The sequence below is a fragment of the Esox lucius genome, chromosome 4 (genome assembly GCF_011004845.1).
Source record: "Esox lucius isolate fEsoLuc1 chromosome 4, fEsoLuc1.pri, whole genome shotgun sequence".
NCBI lineage: Eukaryota > Metazoa > Chordata > Actinopteri > Esociformes > Esocidae > Esox > Esox lucius.
This window is the reverse complement of record NC_047572.1, coordinates 30,547,417-30,569,962: the sequence shown is the minus strand read 5'-3', so window position 1 is coordinate 30,569,962 and position 22,546 is coordinate 30,547,417. Positions and strand designations below refer to the sequence as shown.

At 45.1% G+C, this 22,546-nt stretch overlaps 2 protein-coding genes across 4 annotated transcripts; both read right to left on the bottom strand.

Moving 5' to 3' along the window:
* Positions 1–198: 198 nt before the first annotated feature.
* p2rx3a (purinergic receptor P2X, ligand-gated ion channel, 3a) lies at positions 199–6,780 on the bottom strand. Of its 2 annotated transcripts, XM_010901953.3 has the most exons (12): positions 6,195–6,778; positions 5,605–5,740; positions 4,822–4,893; positions 3,606–3,675; positions 3,431–3,521; positions 2,559–2,636; positions 2,313–2,454; positions 1,871–2,007; positions 1,628–1,721; positions 1,448–1,513; positions 1,248–1,325; positions 199–349 (listed from the first exon to the last, which is right to left on the bottom strand). In XM_010901953.3, the coding sequence occupies exons 1-12, from the start codon at positions 6,323–6,325 to the stop codon at positions 233–235; spliced, it is 1,212 nt and encodes a 403-aa protein (XP_010900255.2). In that variant the 5' UTR covers positions 6,326–6,778; the 3' UTR covers positions 199–232. The 2 variants fall into 2 exon arrangements, with proteins under 2 accessions (XP_010900255.2, XP_019901298.2); XM_020045739.2 differs by lacking the exon at positions 1,871–2,007 and having other exon boundaries at positions 2,313–2,426; positions 6,195–6,780.
* Positions 6,781–10,785: 4,005 nt separating this feature from the next.
* ssrp1a (structure specific recognition protein 1a) lies at positions 10,786–20,390 on the bottom strand. Of its 2 annotated transcripts, XM_010901502.5 has the most exons (19): positions 20,286–20,390; positions 18,379–18,460; positions 17,686–17,871; positions 16,500–16,605; positions 16,059–16,252; positions 15,765–15,865; positions 15,480–15,609; positions 15,222–15,325; positions 14,953–15,081; positions 14,619–14,840; positions 14,385–14,457; positions 13,958–13,963; positions 12,910–13,042; positions 12,750–12,792; positions 12,520–12,640; positions 12,116–12,283; positions 11,760–11,857; positions 11,434–11,632; positions 10,786–11,299 (listed from the first exon to the last, which is right to left on the bottom strand). In XM_010901502.5, the coding sequence occupies exons 2-19, from the start codon at positions 18,430–18,432 to the stop codon at positions 11,237–11,239; spliced, it is 2,130 nt and encodes a 709-aa protein (XP_010899804.1). In that variant the 5' UTR covers positions 18,433–18,460; positions 20,286–20,390; the 3' UTR covers positions 10,786–11,236. The 2 variants fall into 2 exon arrangements, with proteins under 2 accessions (XP_010899804.1, XP_010899813.1); XM_010901511.5 differs by lacking the exon at positions 13,958–13,963.
* Positions 20,391–22,546: the final 2,156 nt, after the last annotated feature.

The following is a 22,546-nucleotide window of genomic DNA, read 5'->3' as shown; positions in this document are numbered from 1 at the left end:
CACTCTTTTCCAGGGGTCACATTGACCTGTCGGTAATATTTGGGTGAGTCATGACCCCTTCGTCTCCCCCAATTCTACACCCCTGGGTGTTACACAATTAAAAAGTTATTTAAGTGGTGTGTTAATTATGCTCATATTGGGTGTGCCTTGCACGAGTCAAATACCGACACACACAAACAAGTCAATTGAGGTGTTTATTTTTTCTATCTCAGGTGTTTATGTAGAATGTCACTCAGAGCTGCTGGTCCAGGTTGAGGGAAACAGCACCTGAATCATTTGACACTGGTTTGACTGACTGCTGGCTGATACTCTTTTGGGAGAGTAAAATCTTGATCTGTGATTCAGACACCTAGGAAATAGAACGTAAGGAGAGGCAAGGGCATATGGAGTGAGAGGAGGGTTAGAGAGAAGGAGTAGAGACAGAGGAGGAGTAAAGACAGAGGAGGGTTAGAGAGGAGTAGAGACAGAGGAGGGTTAGAGAGAAGGAGTAGAGACAGAGGAGGGTTGGAGAGAAGGAGTATAGACAGAGGAGGGTTATAGAGAAGGAGTAGAGACAGAGGAGGGTTAGAGAAGGAGTAGAGACAGAGGAGGGTTAGAGAAGGAGTAAAAACAGAGGAGGGTTAGAGAAGGAGTAAAAACAGAGGAGGGTTAGAGAAGGAGTAAAGACAGAGGAGGGTTAGAGAGGAGTAGAGACAGAGGAGGGTTATAGAGGAGTAAAGACAGAGGAGGGTTAGAGAAGGAGTAGAGACAGAGGAGGGTTAGAGAAGGAGTAGAGACAGAGGAGGGTTATAGAGAAGGAGTAGAGACAGAGGAGGGTTAGAGAGAAGGAGTAAAGACAGAGGAGGGTTAGAGAAGGAGTAGTGACAGAGGAGGGTTATAGAGAAGGAGTAGAGACAGAGGAGGGTTAGAGAGAAGGAGTAAAGACAGAGGAGGGTTAGAGAAGGAGTAGAGACAGAGGAGGGTTAGAGAAGGAGTAGAGACAGAGGAGGGTTAGAGAAGGAGTAGAGACAGAGGAGGGTTAGAGAAGGAGTAGAGACAGAGGAGGGTTAGAGAGGAGGAGTAGAGACAGAGGAGGGTTAGGGACATGAGATAGAAAAGCCTTTAGTTATTTAATATCCTTTTCTACTTGCTTTGACAGTGTAAACAAATACATTTAATATTGCATTCATAGAGGAGCAGCTAGAAGGTGAGGAGGGGGTAGAGAGAGATGTAATATTAATTGTGTACAAAAATAAAACAAAAAATACCTCCTCAAATTTCCTGGCCTTGTATTGGTCCGCCCCTGTCAGGAAGTTCAGGAGGATGAGATCGCAAAGGATTGAACCCTGCAGTCAGACAGAACAAAAGACATTTGAACACGTTGACCAAAACAAATCCTGAAACATTTGTCTTGACTCTGGGATTAAATGTGAGGACAAAAAAAACAGTCCGGGTCCACAAGCCTTACCAGTCCCACTGAGGTGAAAGCCGCCACTATGTTGATCAGCGTGGGAATTGGGTCAAACTTCCCTGCCTTATAAGACAGACACATCAACTCCAGGTCATCCACAGATAACAGACGCGAAAGGAAGAGGTTAAATCACTGTCTCCACGTACAACAAACACAAGCACACCAATCCACACTTACTAAGCCAGTGACCAGAATATCAAAGCGAATCGCGTAGGCCTTGTGAAGAGTGCGGAAATCCGTCCCATTCTCCGATTTGTAATATTTGGCAAACCTGTGATTTAGGAAAAAAATTTGTGAAACCAGAAACAAAAGTTAGGTGTGTCGGGAGAGAGCAAAGGAGAAGACAAGGACGACCGGAACGGTGACAGGGAGAAAGAAGGAAAAGAGGAAGAAGGGATAATATTAAAGGGTTAATATTACCTAAAGTTGTATCCCTTTGAAACCCTGTTCTTCTCAAACACAGCATCCAGTCGTGTGAAGGAATAGTGAGGCTCACACCTCTCCTCCGACAGATCCAGATTACACAGCCATTGTATGTTGATCCCAATCTCTCCGCCCTGGTCCAAGGGAGACCGAGGAAGGACAGAGGAGGACAGAGGAGGAGGACAGAGGAGGACAGGAAGGGAGAGAGAAGGAGAGAGAGGGAAGGGCAACGAGGACGGGGGACAAGGTAGCCGGAAGACGGGAGGACGTCGAAAGAGTGAGGAGAGAAAGAGGGTAAAGAAAGGAGAAGAAGATATAATAAATCAAGTCTGCAGGGAGACAAGAGAAAGAGAGAGATAGAGAGAGAGATAGAGAGAGAGATAGAGAGAGAAACAGAGAGAGACAGAGAGAGAGATAGAGAGAGACAGAGGGGTCTCACCGTGTGACCAATGGTAGAGAGGTTCTGTCCAGTGTAACGCAGCACATCTCCCACCTTAAAGATGGGACAGTGACGGTTGTGGCTGCTGTCATACCTACAACTCCTGATGTACGTCTTATTCAGGGAGGACGGGAAATTCCCCCTGTGGGGGCGGGGGGACACAACGGAGAAATGAAGGCTTGGGATCGAATCCCCAACAGGCAGAAACGGAGCAGCCCCGGAGACGGGGGGACGCGGGTTCCTCACCTGGTGACATTGAACCTAGGGAAGCGGATGCTGTTCTTGATGAAGATGGTGAAGTTCTCCACCTCCATCATTGGTTTCCTAAACCAGCGGGAAGGACAGACAGATGCGGGGGAAACATGATCCGTGTTATAAACGTCAAGTAGACGCAAAGTTGTAAACGAGATATGTTGTATGTGTGGGAGTGAATGGTGAACAATTGCTCACCGCATGTTCTTTTTAGTTTTTTGAACACTTAGTATTAGTATTTGTGCCTTTCTTCTTGTATTTTGTATTATCGTAACTGTAATTTTTGGTCAGTTGGGGTTTTCTGACCACGTCCCAATCATTTAAGTTACTACAGGGGAAACTGAAAAAATAAGGGACATATCTGACTAGAAAAGACCAGTGGATGTATCAGTGGAATAAAGTTTTTTTTTTTCTCTTTACGTCGGAGTCCACGGTCATTAACTGAAGTGAGTCGTCACGATTCTATTGGTGGTGTAACAATAAAAAAAAAACTGATTGTCGGTTGCGGTAAAAAGTGCGCTAATCTGTATGCTTTCTCTGAAACTACAGAAGACATCAACCTATTGGACATCTTGCCAGGGGAAAGCCTGTACTCTCATCAAGGCAAAGACATCTGAATCACAGAACCTGGTTCCAGTCAAGGTTCTAACGACATTCATGTGTGGATGAGAGCAGGGGTTCACCTCTGGCGGGACCTTGGCTTGGCATGTGTGGGACCTCATGTGTGGGACCTCATACGGAGCCGTGGACGACCACCGTGACAGTTAATAATGACTGAACAAATACGCCTCAATGAGAAGATAATGTTTGTTACATTTGGTTCACAGGAATTCCAAGGGGCGAAAGAGAAAATATCGACGTCTCACACTTGGAGTTTGTCCACCTCGGCCGGACACCAGCCGACCATCTCACAGCGGTTTCCCTGAGAAGACTTCACGCAGGAACCAGTGATGACCCCTGTAGGAGCGAGGCGTTTGAGATTAACCACTGCCCAACACAAACCACCACTCCAAGACAGGAAGGGAAAAGACGAGGACTAACCATTTCCAAGGTAGCTCCCCAAATGCTTGCTGCAGTCTTGATCACTGTCACACTTGTAGCTGCTTTCAACCTGAACATGTGCCAAGTACACACACACACACACACACAGATTTGCGTGGGCATGCCTGCTTGAAAAAAGGAGAACACAATTCAACCGGGTCCATGCTGGTCAATGCTGGACAGATACCAGTCCAATGGGATTGACCGGTGTGGTCTGCAAGCTGATTCATCTTGCATGACTGGCAGCTCAAAGTTCTGCTTGTGGACCAGCCCATCCTGTTAACCTGATGGTGCCGGCGACCAATCAAGGTCCATGCTAGTCCATGACGGTCCGGCATGGTCCAGTTAGCTGGTCAGAACCAGACGCGTCTCAAGTTTCCAGGACTGTTGTTGAATGACCCAGCAGGTCCAGCTGGTCAGCAAAACGACACCCAGCGTCATCAGACTTGACTTCACTGCGCACTCTACTATGTTTTGATTTGTAGTGCTCTTTGTTTTTTTTAAAGGCAGATCACCAGTTAAAACAGAACAATGGCTGGTTGCTAGGTCAAACATACTGAAGGCTGGTCAATGGTTATAACATACTGAAAGAAGGTAAATTGGTTATAACATACTGAAGGCTGGTTAATAGTTATAACATACTGAAGGCTGGTTAATAGTTATAACATACTGAAGGCTGGTTAATAGTTATAATATACTGAAGGCTGGTTAATAGCTATAACATACTGAAGGCTGGTTAATAGTTATAACATACTGAAGGCTGGTTAATAGCTATAACATACTGAAGGCTGGTTAATAGTTATAACATACTGAAGGCTGGTTAATAGCTATAACATACTGAAGGCGGGTCAATAGTTATAACATACTGAAAGATGGTAAATTGGTTATAACATACTGAAGGCTGGTTAATAAATATAACATACTGAAGGCTGGTTAATAGTTATATCATACTGAAGGCTGGTCAATAGTTAAACCAGTTAAACAGAGGTGATGAGCATGCGCAATCTGGTCCAAAGTCCAGAAAACATGCCAGTGGGCTAATCCGCTGCCTCTGTTGCGTCCCGTTGCGTCCAAAACGCTGTGAACTGGGTTTTAGATTTGATATTCGGAGTTTGGTCGTGAATAATATCAAATATAAAACCAAATGTGCCTCGTATTACGATAACATCGTTTTGGTTCCTGGACCCGGTCGGATTAATGCTGGAACGGGACTCACCTCGGGGCAGCGGCCTTGGAACTGATTTTCTGTGACGATCAGTTTGGTTATGATGCAGAACACTGCCGAACCCTGTGTAAACATGCAGAAACCAGCGGTTTAGCCTAAACATCCAATTTTTGACAAACATCAGCAAGCCTCAATCAATACACGACTCTAATTGTCCATACAATGTAACCCGTTTGTTAACACTATGATCAATGATGATCCACTCAGCCACTTAATCCCAGCAACCCAAATGACTTGATTCAGTATCCCCATAACCTCCGACTTTAAAATCACCATTGCTGTGCCCAAACACAAAACATCGTGTGTCTTCAGACCGCTCAGGTGCTTTTCAGAAACATTTTTGACCACTGTGTGCATATTGCTATAATTCGAGGTTAGGCTAATAAAAACGTTCTCAACTACACGTGCTGCTTGTGTGGGGTAGGCTACCAAAACTCGACCAAAATGTATTAAATGTTTTCCGGATACTTCTGTTACCCAAATACCTTGAAGAGTAGGCCTAAAATAAATCTAAAATAACCCTCTTCCTTTAACTAAAGGTTTTTATTATTATTATTTAAAAAAACGTCAGCTTCCTTACTTACATACTTAATTGATTAAAGAGTCCTTCCTAATTCTGGTCTGCGTTTGTCCCCCTTAGCTAATTTAAGCTGAATGTACTAACTGGAAGGAACTCTGGATAGGAGCATCCACTAAATTACAAAAAAAACCTAAATGCAGAATAACTGGATTAAGGTTAAGGGAGTGCAAGTTGGGTGTCAGGAAATCACAGACCTGAGTAGGGGCAACATAGTCCGCTACGTCCATCACATGGTTGTTAACGTAACCGAAGCCCTTCACCTTGGTCATGACAGATGACTGGATCCCGGAGTCTCTCACCTGGTACGCCTTTTCACGGTAAAAAACATAACTAAACCACCAAAACGGAGAGGGACAGGTGGAGGTTGTGAAGAAAGTCAGAGAGGGGGGAGAGGTGATGCAGAAGCATTAATTACAATAAGCCTAGTTCAAGAATAACCAGACTGACCAACGATGTCTCGCTGGGTTTTGTTTAATGTTAATTCGACTATTCCGTCGTAGTGACTATTTTCCAATTAGTACACGGCTGGTATCGTCTTGCATTCACAGCTGAATGCCTTTGTCCAGGTCGTTATTGAAAATGATAATCGTTTCTCAATGGATTTACCTCCAGTAGCTAAAAAATATTAAATGCAAATAAATTAAAACATTCTAAATAATAATAGGGAAAAGACTTGGAGAACATGACCAAACACACATGCGCACGCACAAAGACAGAGAGAGCGAGAGATAGAGATAGACTGACAGACAAACCGACAGACAGAAACAGTTTGTAGGCTACGGACCATACAAAGTAGAGGATGATGAGCAGCTGCACGACACGGTTGATGATTCCAACGGACCAGCTCTTCACCACCACAGACTTGGTGGTCTCATAGGTGAAGAAGCCCGTGACCCAGCCCCATGGCTTAGACATACCGACAGTTGGAAAGCCTGTGAGGGATAGCTATACAGCGAGTGTGTAAATCAGTTTTGTCCGGAGTGTTGTTGTCCCTTTAGTTGCCACTCAGCGCTTCAGGTAATTCCGTCTAGAAACCCGTCTCTCTATGTGTGATGTCTCTGTCTTTTTGCCGCTCCTCGTCCTTCTCTCCCTCTCTGATTCATTGGGAATGATCACGTTGGACCCCCACTTTGACTTCCAAATAACAAGTGTTTGGGCGTGATTCAAATCTGGTGTTGAGGACAAATTATAACCTAGAGACAAATGCTATTTTACGAAGTCTTTAATAAGTATAATAAATGCAATCTTCATGTACATGGGTTCACTGCAACACCACGCAGGGTCAGCAGAGAACTAACTATTGTTGACAAAGATCTTCTTATATACATTCTGACAGTGGTAGTTCCTGCTCACTGCAGGCCTATCAGAATGGGGCTGAACGCGGTTTGGACTTGTTCAGCCTATAGCTGGCGCACAGGCTGGTCCCAGCCTTTAGGCGCGTTCCATCTGTTTTCTTGAGGATTATCTATTCTTACAGCCTTATGCTCGGAAACTGAAGTTTCTGTACCTGTAATCTTAATTCAGGCCCGATCAGTTCCTCATAAATTGAAAGAACATAACACCCTTAATATACTAGACAGTCTAATACCATCTGCGCCCAAGCGTGACCACAGCCTGTCTGTTCTTTTCCACTGCTTGCAATATAGTTTCAGCTTAAGCACAAGCTAAAGTAAGGCACAGGTTATGGGTAGAATGTTTCAACACACAACACTTAATAGTAAATAGTAAATTCCCACACAAGTGGACCAAAAAAAATTCTCACCACAAATCCCTAACCGCCTACCGGTCCAACCATCCTCCTATCAAAACAGTCCTTTAAGATTACTCGCGGCACACGTACAAAATGCTATATGAAATTACTGTAATATAGTTGCTGTTCCACTACCTCGGTGCTTTCCTCTAGTCATCTCTATGCAATTTTTGGGGTTGGGACTAATGGTCGGCACCTGGGAGGCTCTGTCTCAAGGACTCTGAGGACCATTTAAGCACATGTGACGCTGTGTGGGCAATGCTGTTCTTGCAGCTTAAACATTGTAAGGAGTGAGGGTTCATCTATTGACTTCGCCCTAACGAGGGGAGGGTGTGGTTCAGTACAGTTCCCAGTGGTTTTAGGTTTATTACATTAACCTCAGAACAATGCATTCTAAAGAGACTCAACGAATTAAACCAAATTGCAGCTCACTAAACCATACAACCGGTAGGCCTACGTCCACTGCTCTGTAAAGACTTGCATCTGAGAGGTTAATGTATGCTAAGGGTAATGGCGGTTATATATGGCTCAGCGTCAGCCGGACGTGTGCGCTCCTTCAGTCTTTTCAAGGGTTAAGTGCTGTGTGCACGTGTGGTGCTAGAGACGATCTAGAGACAGCTGGGTGGGAGATGTCATCACTTAATTTCTTAAGTGGTTCCATTATGTCTGGGCCAAATTACAGTAATATAGAACACAGACGCGTAGTACATTAACAATACAATTTATACAGGCTCTTAGTGCATACGCGAGGCAATGCGGCAGGAAATGACATGTTTTTTCTGTATGAATCGCAGACAAGTAGAAGAACCAGTAGTCACACTTGACAGAGTTCTGACATGAGACCAAAGCCTCGTTTAAACCTGGTTCCACATATCTAGCACTTTGTCCCGATCTGGTTTTGTTTAATCAAGTAAGATCTGACAGTGCTTTACAACTGTCTACTTCTGTTCAAGAAAACGTGGTCAAGAATGTGGGCAAGGAAAAAAATTTAAGTGGAACGTGTACAAGATCAGGACAAAAGACACATGTAAGCACCAAGTAGAAACAGAGCAGGAGATAGTCAGACAGATATAGAGAGAACAATATTGACTGAGGACCTTCATTTTGTAAAAGGGAAAACCACAAGCAATCCTCATACAGGAAATGGACTCTATAAAGACAAACATGCACGCACAAACACACACACACACACACATAGATAATGGGCATGCAAGTCTTCACATACATCGATCAGCCATAACATTATGACCACTGACAGGTGAAGTGAATAACACTGATAATCTAGTTATCATGGCACCTGTCAGTGGGTGGGATATATTAGGCACTAAGTGAACATTCTGTCTTCGAAGTTGAGGTGTTAGAAGCAGGAATGGGCAAGAGTAAGGATCTGAGCGACTTTGGCAAGGGCCCAATTGTGATGGCTAGACGACTGGGTCAGAGCATCTCCAACTCTACAGCCCTTCTGGGGTGGTCCCAGTCTGCAGTGGTCAGTACCTATCTAAAGTGGTCCAAGGAAGGAAAAGCGGTGAACCGGTATCAGGGTCACGGGCGGCCAAGGCTCATTGATGCACATGGGGAGCGAAGGCTGGCCCATGTGGTCCGATCCTAAAGACAAGCTACTGTAGCTCAAATTGGTGAAAAAGTTAATGCTGGTACTGATAGAAAGGTGTCAGAACACACAGTGCGTCACAGTTTGTTGCGTATGGGGCTGTGTAGCCGCAGACCAGTCAGAGTGCCCATGGTGACCCCTGTCCACTGTAGAAAGGGCCTACAATGGGCATGTGAGCATCAGAACTGGACCACGGAGCAATGGAAGAAGATGGCCTGGTCAAATGAATCACGTTTCCTTTAACATCACATGGATGGCCTGGTGCGTGTGCGTCACTTACCTGGAGAACACATGGCACCAGGATGCACTATGGGAAGGAGGCAAGCCGGCAGAGGCAGTGTGATGCTTTGGGCAATGTTCTGCTGGGAAACATTGGGTCCTGCCATTCATGTGGATGTTTCTTTTACACGTACCACCTATCTAAGCATTGCAGCAGACCATGTGCACCCTTTCATGGTAACGGTATTCCCTGATGGCATTGGCCTCTTTCAGCAGGATAATGCGCCCTGCCACAAAGCAAAAATGGTTCAGGAAGGGTTTGAGGAACACAACAAATTCAAGGTGTTGACTTGGCCTCCAAATTCCCCAGATCTCAATCCAATTGTGCATCTGTGGGATGTGCTGGACAAATAAATCCGATCCATGGAGGCCCCACCTCGCAACTTACAGGACTTGAAGGATCTGCTGCTAACGTCTTGGTGCCAGATACCACAGGACACCTTCAGAGGTCTAGTGGAGTCCATACCTCGATGGGTCAGGGCAGTTTTGGCGGGTGGTCATAATATTATGGCTGATCTGCTTGGTTCAGTTGGATCAATGTTGTGGAGTGATACTGAGACTCCTCACATTTCTATTTCAATGATCAGCTTGGTCATTTTTTTCATGCTTAATTATTTACCTTCCCGTGAGTTGATGTACAATACATTGATTGCAGTGTTTTCAAGTCTCATCGCTAGTGATGTGTAGTTTGTACACAAAGGCCTCTTTTTGGTGAATGTTGGGAACCGAAACACATTGGCCACTCATTTGGATTTACATTACATTTCAGTCATTTGGTCGATGCCCTTAACCTAGTATCTTACAGTAGAGTGCATACCTTTCAAACATGGTTCCCCTTGGGAAACAAACCCACAACCTTTGCTATGGCTACTTGATTGTTTACATCTAATTTTGAGACATGACACGTATTGTCTATGTTAATTACTTCGACGATAGGAGAGATTTGTACATTATAGTTCCATGCTCGTTTTATTGACAGTAGACCATTCATTGTATAACTCAAGTCAAGTGTTCCGAAGCTGAGGCGGTTATTGAACGTCCAGCCACTCAGTGGATGTCACCCTCGGGAGTTTCGTCAGCAACGGGTGAGTATTGGCAGTCTACGCAAACGTTTGGGGGATGTAAGGTGTCTGTTTGAGATTCACATTCTTCCCTAATGCCGAGGTCGTAGCCCACTTTTAAACACTAGGTGGTGTAACACGGCTACAAACTATTCCCTCACAGTAGCAGTGGCTGAATGAGCCGATACCGGTCCTCTTTCTGCATCCAGGACGAGGTTCCCATCAGTAAGTTGGCACTCGGACGCCAAAGAAATTGTCTTTATTTTGAGACTCTAAATTACAATAGCTAGCGATAGCACTCTCTGTCTTTGCAGGGCAACACTTTACTCTGATTACTTTTTACCTTCAGGTCCTTTAGAACACTCTCAGATCAGGATAGGTTAACACTTTCCAGATGTAGGCTACAGCGTATTGATTGACCTGTGGATGCAGGACATCAACTGAACGACATTATAGGCCGTCCCGGCTATTAGCGCTAAGTACAGCCATTACAGGCACAACATTACAACAATCGCCGCCCTAGAGCAAGAAACTACGTAGCCAGCACGGGAGTGCAGCGCGTCCAGATGGTATCCAAGTGCCTGTGTCGTGTTTCATCTGATCGAGTCAAACCCCACGCAGCTACTTATTAACACGATTATCTAATTCCTTCAAGCGGCCATGAACGACACTCACATTTTGTTACAAAAGATTTATTCATTCAGTCAAAAAACACAAACAAAAAAACGTGATAAAATAAAAATAAAAAATACGCCCAGACTTGCAGTTTTTAAATGTCTTTAAGCAGGTCAGAATGTCCACTAAAAATACCGTACAGACCGATCACATCTGCATGTCAATTCCAACCAACCCCATGGGGCAAATAGAATCCAGTAGAATCATAGACAACACAGTAAATCATAATTCACTTTCTAATAAAGACATACAGAAAGGGAATACAAACTCTTGGTCCATGTAACTCTCTGTGTGTGTGTGTGTGTGTGTGTGTGTGTGTGTGTGTGTGTGTGTGTGTGTGTGTGTGTGTGTGGAATCGGCGTGTCTCGAGCACCGGCCACTGTGGATGAACTCGTCCAAATGTTCCCAGTTTCTTTATGTCATCAGCAGGTCAAGAGAGAATCTTCCTCCTCTCAATCAGAGTCCTCCTCAGATGTAGCGGGCGTGGTCATGGCTTCCTCTTCATCATCAGACTCCTGAGAGGGGTCATCTTAGTTATAATCTCTATCAATGACCATATTGTATTAAACTAAACGCATCATCAGTTACTGTGCAACCAGGAATAGTAGTAAAGTTACTTCTATTGGTTGTCAGAGTGACAGCGCCATACCTTGCTCTTGGGTTTGGGTTTGCCTCCCTTGGGTTTCTTGGCCTTCTTCCGTTCTCCGTCCGACGAACTCTCTTCGCTGGAGATAAACTCTCGGCTCTTAAAACTGTCGTTCCCCCCTCCTCGTTCCTTCTCCTTCTCCCCTCCACTGGACTTCCTCTTCTTGTCCTCCTTCTTGCCTCCTGGCTTCTTCTTATTGTCCCTAAAGGACAGACAGGTGAAGGGAGGTGTTTCGGTCAGGTTTTCAATTAGAGAGGATGTATGTGTTTACAGCAGAGTTACAGTGTGTGTGTGTGTGTGTGTGAGAGAGTGTGCGCGCGATCCCTTACTTCTTGGCGGGCGCGGAGGATACTCCCCCACTCTCTCGGTACTCCTTCATGGCTCTCTCGTAGTTCCTCTTGGCCTCCTCTGCCTTGCCGTCCCATTCCTAGAAGAAACACACCCTCGGTTATCAATAGTCTTCCCCCAATACAACTATAGCTCGCTAGAGCAGCTCTGAAGAGCGCCCCAAAACTTCTCTTTATCTTGATACATTTTCCAGACACTCAGTTATAAACGTGGTCTATGGAATGCCCACTGGATTTAAGCTTAAGAGCACCAGGCCCACTGAAATAGAACACAGAGAGAGACATTATGTAACCAATCAGGGTTGACGCGCCCTCCCCTGTAGTGAGCTGACCCTCACCTCCTTGTCCTCCTTCCCTATCTGTTTCCACATCTCCCCTGCCTTCTTGGAGATCTCTGTGATGGAGATTCCTGGGTTCTCCGCCTTGATGCGCTCGCGGCTGGAGTTGAGCCACAGCATGTAAGCACTCATTGGTCTCTTGGGGGCGTTGGCATCCTTCTGCTTTTTCTGAAAGACCAAATAAAAAAAAAGGAGGAATAAAGAGAAATAAAGAGAGAAAGAGAGGGAGACAGTAACATGAGCACCACACAGATAAATAAAATAATGTAGGCGCCGCCACTCCAGACGTCAAACTGAAGGTTATTTTTCCTCTGACAGCGTAATAAACATACATATTACCATCTATTACTCACTTCACACCATACCTCGTTCTTGCCACCATTGCCATGCCCCCCCCAACCCACCTCTTTGCGTGGCTTCCTCTCCTTCACCACTTTGACTTTCTTTGCAGGTTTCTTCTTTCCCTCGTCCTCGCTGTCACCCCCCCCACTGCCGCTGTCGCTCTCTGACGCATTGCTGTCGTACCTGAGAGAGAGGGGGGAGATAAGATAACCATCCAACCAGGAGAGACGCAGGGAAATGGGTAGAGATGAAGCTAGAGAATGAAAGTGACAGGTGAAGGGCACGAACGTACTCCTCAGCGACATCGCTCTCCTCTCCAGGGTTGAAAGACTCGTCTAGAAAACAGAGAGAAAAGCCACCCAATCAGCAACAGCTCCCTCAGACGCGCCGGCCTATGAAATGTTTTCGATCTGTGCGAGTTCCACCCATTGGTGGAGGGGGCCACCACTCACCGGTCTCTCCTTCCGAGTCGTCGCTGCCGTCTCCCTCCTCCCTTATCTTGCCCTCTGCCTTCATCCGCTCCAAGTACGCGTCGTGTTGGTCGTCATCCGAGTCACTGTACTCATTGTTCTTCCCCTTCATGCCCTGTAGAGGCGCAGCAGAGTCAGAGACTACACTACCCACGATGCACCAGCAAGGCCCAGCATCCCTACCTCTGCCCGTGAACACCAGGTGGCTGAGTTTCACTTTGCAATGGCTGCCTTACTGTTAAGACCCTTGTGGGGAGAACTGGGTTTCCTCGAGTCGTCTTCCCTAACTGGTCTGGAAACATATTGGACAAGGTCATAGGAGAGACCTTTGACCTTGTCGTCACAATGTGCTTGCAGAAGGCAGTTAGAGGAGAGATGAGAAGAAACAAAACATCCAACTGTGATTGTCGCAGGCTGAAAAGCCACCGGGCGAATGTGGAGGACAGGGTCATTTTAAGTTCTTGACCTTTCAGGTCACCTCCATGTAGTAGTATGTTACCGTGGTGACTACGGCACTGGGAAACAGAGTGGGATGTTGACGGACAACGTGGGCTGTTTACATTACCAGAGGGAATTCTGGGAGAAAAATCTGGATTTCCTGTATTTGTTTTAGAAGATGCATTTAGTCTTTCAGTAGGCACACTGCAACGCCATGGGCAATACATTAGTCAAGGCAATGCGAGTGCGTGCGCACACACACACACACACACACACGATCATCAGTAATCATATAGCAACTGATTAGTCAAATCATTGCAGGTCATTCTCACCAAATCAAGCACCATTAATAATATAGCCCTTTAATCTCTCTCCACCCCACGCACACACACGCACGCACACACACACACACAACTAAAATAACAATATCCGGTAATCATGTAGCCAATGATTAGTAAATCATTAAACGGTTCCCACCAACCAACCACCATTAGAGTTACGGCACACTCCTTTATCCAACACACACACACACACGTAATCACTCCAAACCAACGGTCAAGCCAACACACCCAAACGCCCGTAACATACCAACCTTTTTCTTCAACGGGACACACACGGAACACACAAGGAGAGAACGACAGACGTCAATATTCAGAACCAGACCATGTCACACTAGTCAGCAGCTGGACTCCTACCCACCGCATTGAACCGGGCCTCAGACAGGGCTGACACTGACACCCGGCAAACGTGGGTCGGTTTGGGCAATGCCAGCGGTGACACCAGGCTTCTATACAACTCGCCTTTTTTGAGAGGAATATAAATGTGCTAGAGTCAAGTATATTATGTTCTGATTTATAGCACACAAAGTGTCTGCCGTTTAGCTTCATAGCTTAGCTGGCTACAAATCTGTTATCATGGATCCCACCACAGGCTGCTGTGGCACAAGGAACACATTTTAGAGAGTTAGTGCAGCCCTGCCGAAAGGTCAACATGCCCTGACATTTAGGGTTAAAGGTTACCTCTTTGAATCCCCTGTTCTTAATGTTGAGCTTCTTGGCGTTGACAAAGTCAAACAGCTTCCCATACTCCTCCCTGTGGCAGTGAGGAAACAACCACACATCAGCCATGGTCAGTGCGTGCCTGTCAAGGTCAAAGGTCTCATGGTCTGTCTCCGTGCCAGTCTGTCTCTCAGTCTGTGTCTCCGTGCCAGTCTGTCGGTCAGTCTGTGTCTCCGTGCCTGTCTGTTTGTCTACCTCTCAATGCTGCTGAAGGTGAACTGGTTTCCCTGCTTGGTCTCGATCTCGAAGTCGAAGGAGCGCGTGGTGGTGGTCCCTCTGGCGAAGTTGACACAGGAGATCTCCTCGAAGCGGAGGTGCACTGGGGGCTTGTGGACGTAGATGAAGCCCCTCTCCAGAGGGTAGAGAAGGCCTGACTGGGCCTTGTAGGAGCACGTAATGCACTGGGCCCCTGAATGACTACAGGGAACAGAGGGAAACACTCCATCACCGTCTTCATAACCACTCAGGTCAGAATTTCACGCCTGAAGGGGAACTGCGTGTGTGTGTGTGTGTGTTTGTTTGTGTTTACCCCTGGAAGTTTCCGGGCACAGTGATCTTCCTGTTGACCAAAGCCTTCATCACCCTGCTGACCATCTCATACAGAGAACCAGACATGTTCTTACTGAGCTTCCCCTCGTAGCGCTTCTCCACCTCCTCCCTGAGAAGAACGAAGGAAGGGGAGGGGGGGAGAGAAGAGGGGGAGAGAGGGAGAATGAAGAGAGGAGAGCAGCACAAGGGCAAAGGGGAAAGAAATTCTCACACAATAACAGTCCCATGTCCTTGTTTTCTAAAACTCACTCATTCATGTTCAGGGTGAGACGAAGCTCCTCCTCCTTGGAGAACAGCAGGATGAGGAAGTGATAACGAGTCTGGCCTTGCTTGATGGGCGGGTCCAGGCTGATCTACAGACGGACAGACAGAGACAGACAGGGAGGGGGAAAGAAAGAAAAACACGGAGACGGCAGGAGAGAAATGGCAAGGCGTTTTAAGAGAGCATGATCACATTTAAGCCTTACAGTCCACATGTTTTGATACACTCCTTGGGCTCCTACTAACCACGAAGAACATCTGCCTCTGGTCCTTGTGTGGCAGCAGGAAGAGGCGCAGCACCGTGGTGTAGGGGATCTTGTAGTCAAACGTTTTTCCATGGAGGTGGAGGAAGGCTGGGTAGATCAGGATATCATACCTGACAGAGAGACAGAAAGGGACGAACAGACACAATGTGAATCAGGAAGGCATCGGGTTGTGAACACTGTGGCTCAGTGTGATTGAGAATAAAGTTACTGAGGCGACGGTTACTAAGGCTGTGAATAATGTTTCATAGAGACGAGTCCACAGCACCTTCCTCTGGGAGTCAGGCACTGCAGCTCCTTGAAGACACAGACGGCATCTCCTGTAGCCTGGATCACATCCGCCTTCGACAGCACGTTCTGGGCAAAAGCCTGGCCGTGAAGGGGTGGGGGGTAGAGAGAGATGAGAGTGGACAGAGATAAAAGGGTCACGAAGGACGTTTTTGTAGCTAAGTGGACCATTTCGGAGGACGGCGCGGTGGTGGCGCCATCTGCTGGCCTTAAGCCAATTACAAACACCGAATGAAGCCCCTCGGTACTGCCCCGGTAGTGGGGTGCGGATTACCTCCACGGGATCAGCCCCCTCGTCAGCGGTGCCAGGTGGGACGTAGAAGCGGACCTCCATGAGAGAGACCTCGGCATCGTCGTTCTGGTGGAACTCCAGGGTCACCTCGTTCTTCCCAGTGGCGCACTGGGACACGCTGGCCAGGGGGATCTCGAACACTGAGCTGTCATTCACGTCGAACGACAACAGCGGACCTGCGGAAGGAGTTGGGGCTGTTCAAGACTACAGCTCCCATAATGCATCACCACACAACCGGAGGAATGCTACAATTAATGGACTTAACAGAGATATGAAGAGAAGAAAATGGTTGCCCTTGAAAGGTTTTCAGCTTTCCAGGGCGGTGTTTTCCAGAGAAATGACCGGTAATATTAAGTGTGTGGTGTCTTTCAGGTAATGTGAAAGAGATTAGCTTAGTAGTGGTTTTTAGCAGGTGGTGTTTACCAGAGAATTTAGCAGTTCCCCAGTTCCACCCCTTTACACACATGTCCTTCTCTGCCAGCTCCACCTTGTAGTTAGCCTTGAAAAATTCTGAGATCTTCTCATAGTCCTAGAGAGGAAGGAGGAGTGGGGGATCGAGAGGAAGGAGGAGTGGGGGATCGAGAGGAAGGAGGAGTGGGGGATCGAGAGGAAGAGAGGTAGCCAGGGGAAAGTGAAAGACAGAAAACAGAGCAGAAATACGTTCCGGTAAATTCTTATGGCCAATATTCCACAATGAAAACCCAAATCCCCTCTCCCATCACCCCCCCCTCTCCCCCACCTCCCTTACCCCCCCCCCTCCCTTCCTAACCCTTGATGAGGACGCTAATTAATCAAAGCTCAATTACGGCCCCTCCTGCCGCTCGGCCCCCTGGGATGCGAGGTGAATGTAATCCTCCCTCCCCCTTCACCGCTTACAATCAGACTGTTTATTTATCCTGCAGGAATGATTAGAGCTGGACCGCGCGCACGCACGTGTACACACACACACACACACACCAATCACTTCCACATGTGTGAAAAACTGTGTGTGTGTGTGTGTGAGTGAATGAGAGTTTATGCACCTGGGTATCATCTAGTCTGTTAGGTCATTATTAGAGACTGAAGTGCGCGTGCGCGTGCTGGACAGAGAGGGAATAAATCAAGCCGCATGCGTGTGACTTTTCACAGATTGTGTGGAGGACATTGGAAGAGTGCGCTGACAGAACCTGTGTGTGTGGTTGTGTAGATGTATGAAGGCATTGTGTTTGTGTTACAGAGTGGATAAACACATCTAAGTGTGTTTATATCAGCCTCTGGACATGGGCCTGCCGGTGTGTGTGTGTGTGTGTGTGTGTGAGTGTGTGTGAGGGGCGGCCTGGAACGGTGTCAAGACACACGTGTGCCTTCAGTCCCTGAGCGAGGCGCTCTCTCATTACATCTTTGGCACACACACACACACACAAACACACACAAACACACACCAACTTCCGCCCCAGAATCCGACAACCCCACCACCCCGTCCCATGTGTAGGGAAAATAAACGATGACATCATTGTCTAAGGATCCATCTCCCAGAATGCTCAGATGAACCTCTCCGTAGCGGCGCTGGAGCGGCCAGATTACACGTGCGTAGAAAAACACACAGCCACGGCAACACATGCGGCGTTACCGTGTCTCTGAAGCCGTCGTATTTGTAGACATGCCCGGCGCTGGTGGCCAGTTTGATGCCGTGCCCCAGGCACACGCGTCTCCAGGTGGCCTGGGACAGCTCCGCGGCCGAGATGCTGTCCACCTTCCCAGTCTTGTTGCTTTTGTAGACCACGTTCTGCTTACTGAACCGCAGCCGGCCGTCGTTCTGCAGCAAAGACCCCGTAAACACAAACACACAATCAGGTCGCCATTTCCGCCGAAGACACAGAGGAAACCTGGTGACCAAGATGCTGAGGTAACTGTTAACGGACCAACTGCCAATTTATCGGTCAGCCAATAGTAACATATGTTTGCTTCGGCTTTTAGTCGGTCAATAAAGCTGCATTATTACTTGCAAATATATATATATATTTTTTAATATGTCTGTTCGTTAACAGCGATTATTTTGCATTTATTGATGATTGCCTAAAGAGGCCGCTTTACGGTCAGACGTGATTGGTTAAAAGCCCAAATAGCGGGGTAAAAAAATATACCCAGTCCAGGTTTACAAAGATACATTCTACCTTCATCCCAGGAAAGATTAACACACTTGGACTAACTAAACAGGTGTGTTAACGAGTACCGGGCTAGAACAAAAATCTGCACACCCTGGGGATATCCAGAACCACAACACTGAAGGTAGTCAGGATGAATGAGCAAGCCAGCTACTGACCCAGGACCCTTTAGACTCCTGGTAGATCTCGTTGAACTCGAGAGTGTCTCCCATCTCTGCCTCCAGAAGAAGTGATGCTCAGCTGAACAGAGGAGGACAGATCATTTAATATAAAGGTTTGCTAGTCAGCAATAAACCATTCACTGGAGTCCACGCTAGTAACCTCAAATTATTGGCACCAATGACGAAGATTACAAAATTAACACAGGGAATGACATTAAATGTAGTTTTCCTGAACATTATATATTTCATTAACGACTCAACTAAAAGTACACAGTTCTCAATATATAAAAAGATCCCTAAAATAATTGGGTTCTTGTTATTTTTTTATATATATATCCTATGAAAGGATAAAAGCACTGAGCCTTTTCAGATATTGTTTTTCAGACTGGCAAATACAGCGGAAGAGATTTTATACCAGGACTACAAGTAGAACAATCACATTCTTGAGATCCTTCGGGCTGCATTTATGGACAGGCTTCAAAACTAAAATAAAGGTTTCCAATGAGATTTAAGTCAAAAGACCGAGCTGGCATTAAAAAAAAATTGAATTTGTTGTAAAAAGAACAATGTCTGTGTGGACAATGATTCAGTGCTACGCTGCACGATCCCATAATGGAGGCGCCCAGGTGTTTAGCTACAATGCCCTGATACTGGGTATGATTTTACCACCACTGAGGTAAAAATGTGCGCTTTCGTTAAAGAACGTTGTTGTTTGCAATTACCTGATAGGGACAGTGGGTTGCTAGTTTTAATAGTCCAAAATGTACTTTTTACTGGCCTGGGGAACTGTTATTGCTGAGCCCTGCCTAGGACCTTAACAAATGGCCCGGGACCAATGAAAGAAATACAACCTATTATATCAAAGACCCACCACTACTATTTACAAAGGCTATGGGGTTTTTTCGGCATAAGATAGTGGGCTACAGCTAAAACTGTAGCCCACTATCCTTTGCCTCCCTGGACCATCTTGCTCACTGTGTGTGGGGGATAAGACACACTTGTCTTCTACCAGGCAGATTCACCACAGTTCTACTGGCTTTGAACTCGATAATTATTACCCTAATAATGGTATTTCTAGGTTTATAGCATTTTAGTGCCCCTCATTCCAGTTTTACTAAGAATTGTTAAGGGTGACAATCATTATGACACCAACAGTTGAGAATTTTCTTAATGAAAAACTATAAGAAATTGCGTTAGTAGAAAATACGATTTTGTTTATAACCTTTGTTATTTATTTAATACAGGCTTTATAGTTCCTCTATGGGTGGCTATATCTTTAGGTGAGTGTAATTAGCTAGGTAACTAATATTCATTCCTTTCTTTGAAACGGAGTCAACAGGGGAATTCATTTGGCGAAACAACTACTTTTGTTCACGAAACATTTTGCTCCTACATACGTTTTGTTTAGCGAAATAATGTAGATAGTTAGTTAAAGAAACACAAACTGTATTCATGTAGTTTGTCGTTGCTAGCTAGTTCGCATAATATCAAAACATGTAACTAGTTTGGCTAGCTAGCTCATACATCAACAGTCCAGATAACTTAACTAGCAAAATATTTACAAGTGACAAATTGATATAAACGCTTAACTAGTAGTTTATGAACAACAATAAGACAACTGTGTTAGCTGCTTTTTTTTAAGCTATAACATGTAGATATAAGAAGTATATAGCATAGTTAGCTGGCCATTCGTAGTGATGTGGCTAGTAAATGGATGCCAGTCTGGCTTGGCAGGATAGCATGCTAGCTGCCAAGCTGGCTAGTGATGATGCTGAATTGTTTCGTTAACTATTTGAATCCTAAGGATGAACAGTAGCAAATGCAATTTTACATGCATCTTTTGTTTGGTTTTATATACATGTAATTGTAATCCACAAAACATCCGCATGAACAAAAGACCTTACTGTCAATGTGTTGAGGAGACCTCGCTGTTTCCCGCGTGAAGCCTCAGAGCAAGAGCTGACGTCATCGGAAATAATCCTAAACTTTTGGATTTACTTCCGCTTCCTTCTTGTCTCCAGAAAATTATTTTTTAAGTAGGTTCTGCCCTGTTGGCAAATATTCTTTAAACGTTGTGTGCTGTTATACTTTCCCGTTTACAATTACATGAACAAGTTTGCGTAGAACCAGATCAGAATGTTTTACTACCAAAGCGTCCAGTCATTCGGTAGGCAAAACTCAAGTGTCACTGATCCGCCTGCAACGACTGCTCACCACCACTAAGGGGTGCACGCGGCGGCCTGTTTTAAGACGTGTCAGAGATTCTCAATGGAATTGTTCAATGTGATGATGGATGATGATGAGGGTACAAGACTTCCCATCCGTCCTGTCCCTATGCTGTAGCATAGGGATTCCAATAAAAGATACAAGCGCTGTTAAAGCTTAGTAAAATCCCGTACAGCTTGCTCATTTTAATATCAAAGTGCTCGGTGTTCTTTCTGTTGTAATTTTTTACTTCTATGCATTGCATGCATTTTCGGAAAATCCGTCCTCGAATGTTGTTAAGTGTGTGTCACAATTGTATTTTACTTTATTTACATGCCCATATGAGCAGTAATTTCAGCAATTTATCAGAGGCTCTTATCCAGAGTAACTTATTGTAGAGTGAACACACAACATATACATTTTCAAGACTTTTCGAAGCAAACATTTTTCTTACTAAAAAAACACATTTTCCTGAGCCTCTAATTCTAAACGTAACATTAAACCTAACCCTTGCATGTATTCTAAACTCTCTAACCTAAATGGTATGCCTTACCTATGCCTAACCCTAACCAATAACCCATTAAACTCATACACGTAAAAACTCAAGCAGTCCCCATTTTTCAAGTTTTGTGTTTTCATAAATGTGGGAAATGTTGTATCTGAAACACACACACACACACACACACACACACACACACACACACACACACACACAGCCTACAAAAAGCAGCCCGCACTATTGGAACAACATTCGAAACGTTGACTGGCAGATGTAGGTGAGAGAAGGATATCCGACTAATCTAACTGTCAACAAAGCTAATGTCACAGGAATGAATGTCACACAAAAGAGAGAGTTGGTATCAGTTGGTAGAGAAAACAAACATTCACTTAAGCTAACACACACACACTTAATTGCACAATGACCACACACAGGCAGACACATCACGCTCTATTCATACAACAGATTCAATTCAAATAGACCGTTTAAATTCCCATGGGTAGGCTATATGGCATTGACATAGCACGTGCAAATATTCGGATGAAACATCAAACGAATAAAAGTGATATGTTTGATAAAACTAAAGCATCACTAAGCGATATAGGAATTAGTACTGACACGTTCGAGTCTCGTGCTTCCAACGACTCCTTCAAATTAAACCGACGCGTCAACTCGGGTGAATCACTAGGAGGATAACAGAAAGGAGGAAAGGGATGGGAGGAGGAAAGTAGGGGGGTAGAAAAACTTTCTCTCTCCTTACAAAAGCCCTCCGCCGTCAGTCAGTCTGTCACACAGACCACACGCCCGTCAAGTCTGCGGACCGTCAACGTCAGCCAGACGGATTTGGTGCGCACACATCGGCTTGGATACACGGCGACCCACCGGTAGAATTCGGTGTTATCGATATTTAAATCAACACACACATTTTTATTAGAGTGTGTAAGGTTTCCATATATATACGATTCAGAAGGTTATTTTTAAGACATGATATTTCAAGTTAGACTTCTGCAAAACAAATTGAAGTTTATGGAAAAGTTTTGAAAAGGTTAAACCAACAAAAGAGAAGACGAATTCATCATTTCGCAATATAACCAGTTGTCTTTTAATAAAGCATTGCTGAATAAAGCCAGTGCACGCTGGAAGGAAATTAAGGATTCTGCCGAAATAAAAATAAAATGCATTTTGGAGGTAAGTCTCAGTGAAAACAATCAAAGCTTATTAATTAATATCTTCTACGATAACAATCTTATAAATATTGTGTATTTATTTATGTAATTTATATTTATTATTATTATTTGTATTGCATAGTGTTTTCTATTTTATTGCTTTTACAAATGATCCTTTTACAAAACCTATTAGTGCCATATCGGTTATTTAGCATTTTGAGATTTTACATAGTATATATATTTCCATGTGTTTTAATTGTAGAATTTGCTTAATACTGAGGGAGTCAGACCTTTC